This window comes from Arachis ipaensis, chromosome B07 (genome assembly GCF_000816755.2).
Source record: "Arachis ipaensis cultivar K30076 chromosome B07, Araip1.1, whole genome shotgun sequence".
Taxonomy (NCBI): Eukaryota; Viridiplantae; Streptophyta; class Magnoliopsida; order Fabales; family Fabaceae; genus Arachis; species Arachis ipaensis.
The window spans coordinates 125,746,823-125,760,350 of NC_029791.2; the positions used below are offsets into that span (position 1 = coordinate 125,746,823).

The 13,528-nt window shown below is 35.0% G+C and overlaps 2 protein-coding genes across 7 annotated transcripts; one reads left to right on the forward strand and one right to left on the reverse strand.

Moving 5' to 3' along the window:
* On the forward strand, positions 238-2,675 carry LOC107606369 (cyclin-D5-1). Of its 4 annotated transcripts, none has more exons than XM_021106640.1 (6): positions 238-454; positions 550-835; positions 967-1,053; positions 1,129-1,420; positions 1,511-1,644; positions 1,747-2,361. In XM_021106640.1, the coding sequence occupies exons 2-6, from the start codon at positions 572-574 to the stop codon at positions 1,951-1,953; spliced, it is 984 nt and encodes a 327-aa protein (XP_020962299.1). In that variant the 5' UTR covers positions 238-454; positions 550-571; the 3' UTR covers positions 1,954-2,361. The 4 variants fall into 4 exon arrangements, with proteins under 4 accessions (XP_020962299.1, XP_020962301.1, XP_020962300.1 ...); XM_021106641.1 differs by having other exon boundaries at positions 261-454; positions 533-835; XM_016308435.2 differs by having other exon boundaries at positions 261-454; positions 566-835.
* LOC107606368 (calcium-transporting ATPase 1, chloroplastic) lies at positions 5,301-11,355 on the reverse strand. 3 transcript variants are annotated; one of them, XR_002350622.1, is made up of 8 exons: positions 10,969-11,355; positions 10,053-10,107; positions 8,013-9,961; positions 7,717-7,875; positions 7,187-7,358; positions 6,650-6,948; positions 5,754-6,257; positions 5,301-5,588 (listed from the first exon to the last, which is right to left on the reverse strand). XR_002350622.1 is itself a non-coding variant. In XM_021106639.1 (8 exons), the coding sequence occupies exons 1-7, from the start codon at positions 11,143-11,145 to the stop codon at positions 6,009-6,011; spliced, it is 3,060 nt and encodes a 1,019-aa protein (XP_020962298.1). In that variant the 5' UTR covers positions 11,146-11,355; the 3' UTR covers positions 5,301-5,588; positions 5,989-6,008. The 3 variants fall into 3 exon arrangements, 2 of the variants coding, with proteins under 2 accessions (XP_020962298.1, XP_016163920.1); XM_021106639.1 differs by having other exon boundaries at positions 5,989-6,257; XM_016308434.2 differs by lacking the exon at positions 5,301-5,588 and having other exon boundaries at positions 5,679-6,257.

A 13,528-nucleotide genomic window follows, 5' to 3' on the forward strand; every position in this document is an offset into this window, starting at 1 on the left:
TTAAGAATTTTTTAATTTGTATCAAAAGGATCCAATTTTTAAGAGCACAATAGGAGTACAAAAATCGGATCTATGTATTTTTTATTTTTGTACTCTCAGAAATTGAACCCTTCTATTTTTATATTTTAAATCAATCAGTACCACGTTTTAAGATTAATACTTGAGTGATTCTGTAATTCTAAAAAAAAATACCATTTTCAATCCAATATAAAAAATAAAAAGCCTCTTATAATTTCGAGTAGAAACTAAAATCCGGACATAAATGTTAATCCTTATTGCTACTATATCTTTATTATTATAATCATTGTCTTCAAAGTTCAAACTGTAACTGCTACATCAGCTTCAGGATTTCAGCTAAATCATAGCATCCACCTCAGTCCTTATACTCTTTTCTCTCTCAATCTCAAATCTTTTTTTTTTCCTTCCTTAATGCTAGCTCTACTCCTAGTCCTATGTGAGTCAACCATTTATAATAAAATTATATAATATAATAATATAAAATTGTGCTATATGGTATATTTTTTCATTACAGTTGATGATTTGATTCAGCTGGTGAAATCTCTAGGAGCTGATGAAGAATAGAACCAGAAACATGGACGATCTGTCTTCGTGCAACCTTCTTTGTGAGGAAGAAGAAACATTTTTGGAATTGGAAAGAGATGAAGAATACTCTGCCTTTCAATCAGGAATGGATCATCAAGGTGTTTCAGAGAATGAGGATTTGGGGGTTCTGCTTGAGAGAGAGATCCGTATTGGGTTCCGAAAAGATGAGACTTTTGTGTTTGAGGATTGGATGAAACGTTCCCGCACAGATGCAATCAATTGGATTCTCAAAGTTAGTGCAAAATATTCACACTTTCCTTGTAATTTTTTGCTTCAACTTTATTAATGAAAACTGCAATCAGAAAATTTTGAATTTTTTGGGGCTTAATTTTGTATCTAATTTGCAATGGTAAATGAGTCCAGACAAGAGCAACATTGGGATTTCGCTTTCAAACGGCTTATTTGTCTGTCACATATTTCGATCGGTTCCTTTCCAAGCGGTCCATTGATGTAAGCTCAAATTTTGAAGGTGATTAATTTTAAAAGTTTTTACCTTTTTTGATTGAATTCTTCGTTTTTGTGCAGAGTGAAAAGGAGTGGGCAATCCGATTACTATCAATTGCATGCCTTTCTTTGGCTTCAAAGATGGAAGAATGCAGTGTGCCTGAGCTATCAGTGTTTCAGTCAAAAGATTACTGCTTTGAGAGCAAAGTGATTAGGAGAATGGAGATTTTGGTGCTAACCACATTGGATTGGAATATGAGCATTATAACCCCCTATGATTTCCTTCCTTATTTCATTACAAAGTTCTGCAATCAACCCCCACCAACTACCACTTTTTCCAAGACCATGCAACTCATCTTCACCACAATCAAAGGTGAATTTTTTCTGCATTGGAATGACCTTTTTCTTTTTACACTTAATTTCTGATTATTAATGCAAATGTATGTTGTGTTGCTTTCTGCAGAGGTGAGCATAATGGATCACAAACCATCTGTTGTTGCAGCTGCAGCTACTTTGGTGTCATTGGATCAGCAACTAACCATAGAAGCTGTAGAGTTGAAGATTAGTTCAATTCCTCAACATAGGTTTCTTGATCCTGTGAGTTCCTATTTATTTATTTTTCATTAGCACCAAGATCTTAGAAAAGATATATTACTAATTACTGCAATTTTTTTTCTTTTTTTGGTTTTTCCTTCACAGAAAGATGTATTTTCCTGCTACAATCTAATTCAAAGATTACAAGAGGAGAATAATACAAGAAGAGACAATAACGTTTTGCATACGCCTAGTCCTTCAACAATTGACATGATAGAGAGCTCTCTAATTACTTCTTCTGCTGCTGTCACAAAGAGGAGAAGACTCTCATTTAATGATGATCAAAGTTCTGAAGGGAAGGGACTTGACTAGGGAGAAAAAAGAATTCCAATATTTTCAATTAATTCTTTTTTTTTCTTTTTCCTTTTTTTTTAAAAAAAGAAGTATCAATAAACTTATGTGAAGGAAGAGTCCATCTTTTAGGGTCACTTTTCACTCTATAGTCTATAGTCTCATCCTGAGGCTGGCTTGAAATAGAGATGGAGAAAGGTATCGATTGTTACAGCTCTAGATATTATTTAGGATTTGATTTGATGTGTCCCTGATGAACCAGCTAGGAAAGAAGTAACAGAAGGGGTAAACACTAAACAGCAATAAAACAACCAGGTTTTGGGCTGCATGTTCAAGTGGTCAAGTCACCAAGTGGAAGATCTAGAATGCTCTTTTTAGTTTTTACCTTTATATTAATTTTTTATTTCTTTCAATTATTCTTATTGTATAGTTATTTTTTTTTCTTTTAATGTTGGTCATTTTAACCTTGATATCCAATTCATAACGGATATTGTCATATGTCGCTTGCAACCTACTTTTTTGATGGATGCTTTAGCAATGTCTTCAAAAAAGGTGGAAAAAGGGAAAATAGAATTCGGTTGGTGTGATTGCGGGGATGGTTGGTGACTTTGTGTTGCATTTTGGCCATCACAAAAGTTTTTTCAAAGATGGATGTGATTAATATTTGTTTGACTGTTTCGGACTTGCTTTCAAGATATGGACCTACAGTATTTCATTGCTTGCAAAATTTATTGGCTTGGTTTTGTTTATGGGGTTGCTGTGTTTATTGCTTCTTGATTATGGATTGGAGAAATAGACTTCTCTACATTTGCCACATCCTTAGATGTTTACTAGGAAGAAGAAAGAAAAGTGACATAAATCACAAATGTCTTTTTTTTCTTTTTTCCAATGAAAGTACTCGTTGACTAAGGCTGTTATCGGTTCGGTTTGGTTTAGTTTTGGACAAAAAACTAACCGAACTGATATGTTCGGTTCCTACAGACACACAACTATTCGATTTGTTGTTTTTACAACAATCGAACCGAACCGAACCGAATCAATAGCGGTTTGGTTCGGTCGGTTTTTTCGGTTTTTAATTTTTAATGAGCAAAATATGAATCACAATAATTAGAGATTTAAAATAGTCAATAAACTGAAATAATAAGAGTAAAACATTGAAATGGTTAGGGGTTAGGAATTTTTGTTGTTAGGTTAAAGGTTAAAATGGTTAAAACATTGAAATGGATGCATATCTTCGATTTGGTTTCTATCGAGCCAACCAAAAACCGAACCGAACCGATCAGTTTTGTCAGAAAAAAACAAAAAAAAAAACCGATTTTTTCAGTTTTTAAATCGGTTATTGTAATTTTCGATTCGATTTGCACTAATTTTCGGTCCGGTTCGTTAACTTACGCCATGTTGACTTGAGAATTTAACTGAGGTTGTTAAAGAAGCCAGCGAATTAATTGGTTAAAAAAATAATAATAAATGATCGAAAGTAGTTACGGATTGTGGTATTAATCTACGGATCTCTACCAAATCATGCGGTGAATGTGCTATATTCTGTTGCCTATAATTGTGCCTTTTCAGTTTCCATAGAACTTACCATACCGTACGTGTCTCTCTCGCTATTTTCCGATTTGACAAGTATGTGAGTAGTAAAGGACATTTGAATACGGAAATGTCATTAATTTTTTATGAGTGTTAGGGGGAGGCATTTTGTCAAACTTGGATATTGACACTTATTCACACCCCCATGAGATACGATGATGTGACCAATAATCTGAAGCCAGATATACAACTCCATCAGTTTTGATAATGTTGGTCATATCTCAAAAAATAAAAATTATTATTATTATTTATATTCTGCAAAATGCTACATAGTTTCTTTACGATGGAAAAGAATGAACGGTGAGATATTGAAGGGTCAACTAGAAGTCCGTGAGATGATTGGGATGAGTGGTCAGAGTGGTACTTGTGCTGTTCACAACTGCCTCTGAGTTTCCGCAAAACTTGCCTTGTCTTGTGATTTAGGACACATTGGCGTCTTGCTGCAGAGGCCTGCCAACAACAACTACTTACACTGTGTGGATGGAGGTTGATTTGAGATGACATACATGCTCTTCTGATCAATACAAACTGAAGTTTCTTTAACAAGCATAGTGCTCTTAAGTCACACTTGCAACCACGTTATTATATTTTTATATTCACTTGAAATGAAATTCACCGTCAAGAAAACAAGCACCAATGCGGTGCGAAGTTTTCACTGCAGTGCCTATTATTCACCACAGAAGACATGTTTGGTGGTCAACTAAAGGAAGACATGTTTGCGAAGTACTTGGTTTCTTACTAGGGAAACTTCGGAAACCATGTTCATATTCTTCTAATGGTTTTCGTTCTTAGTAAATTTCCAAGTTGACGGGAAGGAACGCAGTGCTTCATTTGTATCTGAATAATTTTCACTGTTTAACCTGTCAAAAACACAGACAAGTCAAGGTTGTCCTTGTGGAACTCCATTCCCCCTCTTTTTAACAGCTTTATTCATTTGGTTATTAATATTAAAATTTGAGCAACTAACAGTGTAGATTGTGGAACCCCAGCAAATGAAAGGAGTTAGCACTCCAACTACTATTCGGAAAAAGCATGATTGGAAAAATAGGAGTTCCCTTGCAGCCACAACTACCAAAGTAACGCAACCAATTTTGCTTCCTTTGGAGCTTGAGAAGCTTATAATCTGCTTATACAATCTAAAACTTATATATAAATTGGTGTACTTTTATCCACTACTGCATAAAGGACGTTGCCCTTCCCCTCTACAACAACTGCAATTCACAATCATCCCTGCCTTACTGCAGCATCAAAATTAAATTGGATCAAGCTGCTGGTGGAAATTTACTGATCAATAGACAGCAACAGCATACTGTGTTTAAAAAAACAAAAAAAGAGCTTAAATTCCAAGACGGGAATTTATGCATTTGTACTTATGTAGTAACTCTTCCCACTCGTGTTCCATAGCCACGTGCAAATGATAAAGCATTCTTCCTTCATGTAAAATCCGTTGAGCGTGGACATCATGTCCTTATAATAACGGAAAGGTGAACCATGTATGAGTTAAAATATCGTCAAAGCCTTCAATATGGGTACTCGATGCGGATCTAACCAGCATACTAGTGGTGACAGACACTTGAGTGGTATCCTACTCTGTATGACAGATATCCTGTAAATTCATAGTTTAAGCTGCCCTGCCCTCGGTTCATAGCCAGGCAATCTAAGTACATTTTTTCCACCATGGAAGGTGCCTCTCAATTCTCAAACCTCAAGAAATTCCCCAGATCAATTGCCAACTAGTAACTTATTAAATCCCATTCGATACAAGCTCAAGTCAACGATGAGTAAAAATACCACTCCTTTTCATCATTATATAAGAATAAATCAATTACATATTATTTTTATTTTTTAGTTTTTATTTTTCATTTTAGAATCTCATAAGAGAGTTATCCACAATGTGGTTAGAGTAAGCTCACTTGGGATTATCTGACGCTTAGAAATCCAAACTAAATTCTCGGTTAAATACTTAAATCCCACCTGGATGATGAAACCTGCATTTGATCTTTCGATATCCATGATGATGATAATTTCAACTTTACACTATTTCCTTGAACCAGCCACAAAAAAGTCTGACGGCATTACCAGCAAAGAACATGAACAACAAGCCTTTGTAAGGAATTCATCTGTGATTACTTAATAAATAAAAGGAAACTGTAGGCGGGCTACAACAAATCATAAAGAATAATAAATAAATCCAATTAACAGAAATTACATCCTGTATAACACAAACTAACCTCATTGTATGAAATGTTTTTTATATAACTTTAAATAGTCACAACAAGCATCCAAAATGTATATTTTCTCTCCTCCAACTCCAGCAACAAGTAGCAAGTTTAGCCTCCTCTAATTTGTTAGCCCACCAGACTTCCCACAAAGAAGACTTGGTAAAATTGGTTTCTATTTAAAGAGGCAATATGCAAACAAGATCCTTGGTATACGTTTGAGAACACAGAATGAGGAAGAATGTACCTAATCTGTCTGCATCGACTTTAGGTAGATCCCACAGGTATCATTTTTAAAGCTGCTGCAATTGGCATTCCAAGGACTCCAAAGAAAACACTACCAAACCACTGCTTCAAGGTAAGTGGGGAGGTGTTTGCAAAGGTGCCCAAAAATTCGACAATTATGATTTGGAAGATGACAGTGCAAGTGAGGACCGCTACAAACACATAATTCTTCAATATACCTTCAAAAACATTAATCTTCTCCATATCTCTGGAACTGATCTCATTGAAAACCTAGCAGTAAATTGAAAAGCATAATCAGAGAGCATATTACAGGGATCATAGTCGGAGCATTTTTTACACAGGAAATTTCAGTGTGGATTACTACGTGCAATAAAGTCAGCAGACCATTAAAACCCGGCACTTTTTAAAATTGTGAATTATTGGCAAAGATAAATATTTCTGATATGTACTATACATAAAAAGTAGGAAAGAAAACGCAAAAATGGCACAGAATTCATCTTGCTTCACTTGTGTTTAATAAAGCAAATAGAAATTGCTGAAGCATCAGTAGTAATAGCCATTCAAAGAGAGAGGAAACTGCATGCCAAACCCTGCCCAGAATGTAATTGCACACAAAAGACAAACACTGAATTCTGTCGAATGCAGTAATGTCTTAAGTTTACCTGACAGAACACAAATGAGTTGAAAATGAGTGTATTCAATATCAATTCTGAATCTGGTCCATCAAGATGAAAAGCTGCTTTTCCTCTTGTCTGGAGGAACCAAAGTACAACAAACTGATATAGAGACTGCCCCAAGATATTCCTCCACATCACATTACTGATAAAGTTTCCTTTCCTACCGACAGGTGGTCTTTTCATCAAATCATCAGTAGGAGGTTCAGTGGCTAGAGCAAGTGCTCCAAGAGTGTCCATAATCATGTTGACCCATAGAAGTTGAACAGCAGTGAGGGGAGCATTTCCTGTGAGGGGAAAAAGTGAGACCATAGTTACATGGAATGCAATACGAACGGGTACGCAATATGCGGTACGCCGGTACGCCATATCTAAAATACTTTACGGGGAAAATATACATATGACATTCCGGTACGCAGATGAATTGGTATGCGGTATGCTACCTAATTGGTGTATTCATGTAACTATGAGTGAGACAAGTATACTAAGAAATTACTGCAAAAACATGGAGAACATTATCATTACCAGTCAAACAGGCAGACGAGAAGTTGACAATCAAAGCAACAATGTTTACAGTTAGCTGGAACTGCACAAATTTCTGTATGTTTATGTAGACAGATCGGCCCCATTTGGCCACAGTCACAATAGTTGAAAAATTATCATCCAGTATTATGACATCAGCGCTTTCTTTTGCCACCTGAAATTGGAAGAAAACAGCTTTATAACATATGATTTAGTATAAATAATACTAATGATGAAGTTCAAAATTGAGAAAATGAGTATTATTAATGAAGCATGGATCATCTGTTTGACCAAAGACTTTGACAATTGTTGCATAAACAAAATTATGCAGAATCATTTACCCATGCTATCATGACCACATAATTTCAGTAATCCATATTTGAAAGCTCTATCTAAATATAATCAAGTTTGATTTGGAAATAAAAAAGAGCAAAGCATAGCCACTTAATTCCTCATGAAAAGTAGGAATGCATATCCCAGACAGAATTTCAATAATGGTTTTCAAATCTCTATAAAAGAAGTTCTTGGCATACCTCAGTTCCAGAAATGCCCATTGCAAGCCCAATATCTGCTTCATGAAGTGCAGGCGCATCATTTGTACCATCACCGGTAACTGAAACAACCTCTTCAAATGTTGTCCTCAATTGTTTCACCAGGGTATGCTTATCCATGGGAGAAGATCGAGCCATCACCTGAAATATAGACATCTCACATGTTAGCCAAATTTCTTCTCAGTAAATGGCAACATGGTATACTAAAAAAACCACATAGGGGAGAAAATAGAGGGGAAAATGATTGAATCACATGATTATTATTTATTAGTATATACCTGAAGTTTTGGAATTATTTTAAGCAATTCTTCCTCACTCTTTTCACGGAACTCAGGGCCTTCAATTGCAATTCCATCCGTTAAAATTCCACATTCTCTAGCAATAGCCTTTGCAGTGTTTATGTTGTCTCCAGTAACCATCCTAACAGTAACACCAGCTGACCTACAAATGGCAACAGACTCTCGAACTCCAGGGCGAACAGGATCTTTAATACCCACAATTCCTATACATGTGTAACCTCGATTGGGGATAGGAGTCTCAACTGAAAAATGATCATCAATATCCACATATGCAAGGCAAAGGGTCCGGAGAGCTTCATCAGCAAATTTTTCGATCGTATCCTTCAAGTAATTGATAGAGTCTTCTTCAAGGGGAACAACCTCACCATTTGAGTTCACAACCTTTTCACATGCAGCTAGAATTATTTCAGAGGCACCTTTGCAATGTGTTCTGAAGCTACCTTCAGGAAGCTGTAGAACCACTCCCATGCGCTTCTTTAGAGAGTTAAATGGTTCAATTTTCACAAGTTTCCCTGCTTGTCGCTCCTTGTGGAAATCACCTCCAAGTGACAGCCCAAATTCCAAGAGTGCAGTCTCTGTCGGTGATCCCAGAATCTCAACCTTCTCATCCATGTTTTTTACAACTTCTCCCCCAGTGTTGTTAAATATTGATTGAAGTAAAATTGCCACAGCAGAATCAGGAATATCAGATGAGAAATCAGAAGGCACTTTAGAGCCCTTTACTTCTTTAATCTTCCCACATATGCAAGCTTTTACAACAGTCATATGGTTAGTAGTTAGTGTGCCAGTCTTGTCACTGCAGATAGTAGTGGCAGAGCCCATTGTCTCACAAGCAGCCAAATTACGAACAAGTGCCTTATCATTCATCATCTTTTTCATGGCAAAAGCAAGACTCAATGTAACAGCCAAAGGTAAACCCTCTGGGACAGCAACGACAACAATAGTAACTGCAATAGCAAAGAACTCCACAATTTTCATGGCATCATCACCAGACCATGTCCACTGGGATCCTTCTTGCAGCTTGCGGCTGAACAGTCCTTGGACCAACACAGAAAAAGTCACAACAGCAAAAAAAAGGCCAATTTTCCCAATAATAGTAGCTACACCATTGAGTTTAACCTGCAGTGGAGTTTCATCATCTCCCCCTTCACTTAGAGTAGCCATTAGTTTACCCCACTGGGTTCTCATTCCAACAGTTGTCACAAGCATCTTGCACGATCCATCCTGAACTTTGGTTCCTGAGAGAAGAAAAGGATTTAGGTTACTGACATTCACTGGTTCACTCTCTCCAGTCAAACTTGATTCATTTATTAACAGAGAGAAACCAGAGACAAAAAGCCCATCAGCAGGGACCTGGTCTCCAATATTAAGATGTACAATATCCCCAGGAAGTAAATCATATATTGAAAGCTTCTGTCTACAACCATTTCGGGTGACCTGCACCACAATTTTTTTCTTCTCTTTATCTAGATCCTTAAACTGCAAGGATTGTCTGTAATCACTAGTGGCAGTAACAAACACCACAAGCAATATGCTTGCAACAATACCAAGTCCATCATGTGCACCCTTGGGCCATCCTTCCATGACTATTCCAACCACCAAAGAGACCAAAGCACATACAGCAAGTATCATAAGAGTTGTATCTTGAAGGGCTTCCCATACATAAACCCAAAATCCCTGGGGTGGGCTTTCCGTGAATTTATTAATTCCATAAATATCTTTCCTCTTTTGCAGAATGTGCTCAGATGTTGATATGCCATCATTGACAGAGGTATCGAGTTTGTTAGCAATTCCTTCAACCCCACCATGAATTTTCAATTTCTTCACATCGCGTCCTTCTACAATTGATCCTAGCTCATCGGCGCAGATTTCAAAACCTGCAGCTTTAACTTCCTCTGGTACAGTGTACTCACTTGACAAACTTAAACCTGGAGGGGGGGAATAATTTCATATTAAGCAAACTGAAGCTTTTCGAACAATTTGAAAAGAAAAAAAATGCATGCAATCTAAATTTCATACCATGGATAAACTGAAGAGCAGCTTGCGATACCAACACTGCAACTCTGAATTTCTCCTACAATTTATAGTCGGGAAAGAGAAATGATGAGATTTTACGATTATTTTTACAATGTTTAAATGGTCAAATCTCTTTTCTCTACGTGCCATTTAACCTATATTATAGTAATAGCGAGAAACAACTTTCCAATTTAGTAATAGTGTAAAGCACGAACTTAAGAATACACTTAATAACACCATTCAATTAATGTTAGTATACTACATTTGACCCCCAATCCTAAAAATCCAGTCCTAACAAAACCAAACTCGATATAAACATGTTTGACACTTTGACAGCATCAGATAAACTATAAAGCATGTGGAGGAAAAGAAAAGGAACCGATACAAAATTGACAATGGATCGAGCCAAGCAAAGAATTCGTTATCCATATCCTATATTCGTTTCTTTGATTCTACCTCCCTTGTTTGCAAAAAAAAGTTAAAGGCAACAACATCTTAAGAGGTTCTTCTTCTTCATTCCAATCCCAATATCAGCTTTTAAAATGTTCAAGTGCCTTAAGTTGATCATACTCAAAGGGAGAATCACAACACAGCGACCACTGAATTTTAAGTTTTCTGGTTGAGATTAACCAATAACCATTTGTCTGCATCGGTGTAGAATTAGCGCCAATATAACTTAATAAGGATTCAATTAATCTAATCACTGACATTCGGTTGACCAAAATGACCGTTCAAGATCAGATCAGCTAGCTTTGACTTCAAATGTAGCACATCACGTTTTGAAATTGATTTAGCAGGTTAATCATAAATGCGCAAGAATATGTACGGATCGAAATCGGTAAAGTTACTTAGCACATTTAATTAGGATTTTGTCTTGATCTGGAAAGAGAGACAAAAAGAGCATAACAATTAACAAAACCTGATTGGAGCGTCTGATAGCCTCAGCTTCGAATCGCTTAGAGAGGTTGGCAGTGAACCGAAACCTCCTCTTGCGGTTCTTAACAAGCCAGCAAAGCTTCCTCCATCTCTGAAGCGCTTCCTCCGATGAATTCTTGGCTTTCACCTCTCCGAAATTCTCATTCAGGTAATTCTCCATTCTCTTTGGTTTTTCACAGAGCTAGCTAGCTTTGCTCAAATTATAAAAAACTATTATACTCTCCAGTCTCCACTATGCTCACTCAAAGCTGAAGTGGTTTTTTTTTTTAGAAAGCGATATCAACGGCCAGGATTTAACTGCTCTGATTTCTTAACTGTCAAGTGGTAGAACAACATCCCCAACCCAAGCAAGAATAAAAGAGTGGGAGTAAGCCTCTAAGTTCAGTAGGTAAGGCGCATAAATAATTAAAACAACCACATGAAATGGAAGTGTATAATAATAACAATAATAAGTATGTTAGACATACACTAAAATTAATATTAAATTTAGTTATTATTTAAAAAAATATTAAAATTTATTATTTTTTATTATTAATTATTTATTAATATTTAAAAATATAAAATAAATTATAAAAAAATTAAATTAATAATTAAAAATAATAAATTTTAATATTTTATAATATTTTTTATTATTTAATTTATTTTATAATATATTTTATACTAATAATTAATTTTAATATATAAATAACATTCTTACAAATATCATCATGTTTTATAATCATAATTGGCAGTGGAGGGAGTCAATGGAAGTAAGTGGTGGGGTAAAAATAATATCTTGGTGTTTGTGGGGCCAGCCTGTAATCCCTCAATGTAACAGAAAATGGTTAGAACTGCTTTGATTTTCTATAGGACTAAGGCCTAAGGAACGGGATTCCCGTTTCTCGTGTTTGCACGTAAAGAGTAAACAAGGCCGGGGCTTACGGACACACACGCACTCCACTGGCCACTCTTCACGGTCTCATTACTCCACCTCCACCTCACCCGCGCTTTCTCGTTTTATTCGGCCAAAGATATCGTTGTTTAAGAGTCAGTGTCCGAGACAATTGTTAGTACCTTTTTTTTCACATTTTTAATTATTAATCTAGTTTTTTTAGGATGAGAAATTGTCATTTCTACTCATAAAAGTTTGAAATATTAACAAATTTATCTACAATCATATTACGTGTACATCAAAATTAGCCACTAGTATAAAATATATATTGAAATATAAATACACATTAAAAATAAATAAACTACATATATATTTATATATAAATATATTATTGACTAATTTTAGTGGTTAATTTTTAAATATAGATAATATTTTTATTTTAATATATTTTTTATAATAATTATTAATTGATGGTTTATTTTTTATGTATAAAAAACATGGTTCTAATATTATTTTATTTTTTTCTTTGTTTTTAAAAATTCATCCTATTTTTAGTGTGTCAACATATAGCTTATTATGATTAATTAATTGTTAAGTCATTTAGTCAAATTTTATATGCGAGCAGATTAAATGTCATAATAACTAAATATTAATGTAAATTAGTTAGTAGTTAACATTACCCATCTTTAAAGTAGCGTTTGGAAGAGAGATAGAGACTGAGAGACTGAGATTGGGAGATAGAATCTAAGGCTCCGTTTGGTTGATGTATAAGATGAGACATAAATACAAAGACACCGATATTAAAAACATAGACATAAAATATTTGTATATATGTATTATGTTTGTCAAAAATAATGAACAAGACACACAAATATTTAGAAAAGATTGAATTACCTTTTATTCAAAAAAGGTTTGGAAAGATAGGAGGACAAATTTTGAAAATTTAAAAATTGAATAAAGATGAAAGAATAAAAAATCAATGTCTTATAAGTTGTGTCTCAGTGTCTCACCAAATGCGACATGCACAAAGTGTGATTAAACTCCCGATACTTATTTATGTGGGCGAATGAGTTGACTATTCGACCAATCTAAATTGGTTAGAGTATATATTAGTTAAATCTTTTATATTTAAGGGCAAATCTGCAAATACATAGTACAAATGATGATGGTTTTTTGGGTGTTGGACCAATCCTACCCGGGTCCGTAACCCTTATCCGCCCAAACCCAAAATCCATTATGATCGTCTGTCTCAGAGACTGTTCAAATTTATCTTTTGGTCAATAGAGTTATAGAGATGGGTACACACTACACAAAAAGAAAAAAGATAGGTGCCTCATTTGGGTCGGTACGGAGTAGTGTTGTTTGTAAGTGGGCTAATTCTCCTTCTCATTAATTTACCAACAAATTTTTTGTTACACGGGAGCGGAATGGCTATTTCATGACCCAAGAACTAAAATTAAAAAAAAAATGCCAGATGTTCAAAAAAAAATGTAAGATAATAATAATAAAAATAAACTACCAAAATTGTACTTGAAAGTTCACATTACTAATAAAACGAATCCCAAAAATGCTAACAACAAATAAATTTTTGAAAAATTTAAAAATGTGACAAAAATAACTAAATATTAAATATATATTCTAAAAAAGCTTTAAAATTTATATTTTGATTCAA

What these genes read in the sequence shown, in the direction of transcription:
- LOC107606368 (XM_021106639.1), bottom strand. Translation starts at nt 11,145, where the DNA reads ATGGAGAATTACCTGAATGAGAATTTCGGAGAGGTGAAAGCCAAGAAT. An exon ending in TGCTCTTCAGTTTATCCATG is followed by an intron (nt 9,962 to 10,052) that starts GTATGAAATTTA and finishes CCCCCCCTCCAG; the next exon opens with GTTTAAGTTTGTCAAGTGAG. An exon ending in TGGGCATTTCTGGAACTGAG is followed by an intron (nt 7,359 to 7,716) that starts GTATGCCAAGAA and finishes TTCCAATTTCAG; the next exon opens with GTGGCAAAAGAAAGCGCTGA.
- LOC107606369 (XM_021106640.1), top strand. Translation starts at nt 572, where the DNA reads ATGAAGAATAGAACCAGAAACATGGACGATCTGTCTTCGTGCAACCTT. An exon ending in CAATCAATTGGATTCTCAAA is followed by an intron (nt 836 to 966) that starts GTTAGTGCAAAA and finishes AAATGAGTCCAG; the next exon opens with ACAAGAGCAACATTGGGATT. An exon ending in AACATAGGTTTCTTGATCCT is followed by an intron (nt 1,645 to 1,746) that starts GTGAGTTCCTAT and finishes TTTCCTTCACAG; the next exon opens with AAAGATGTATTTTCCTGCTA.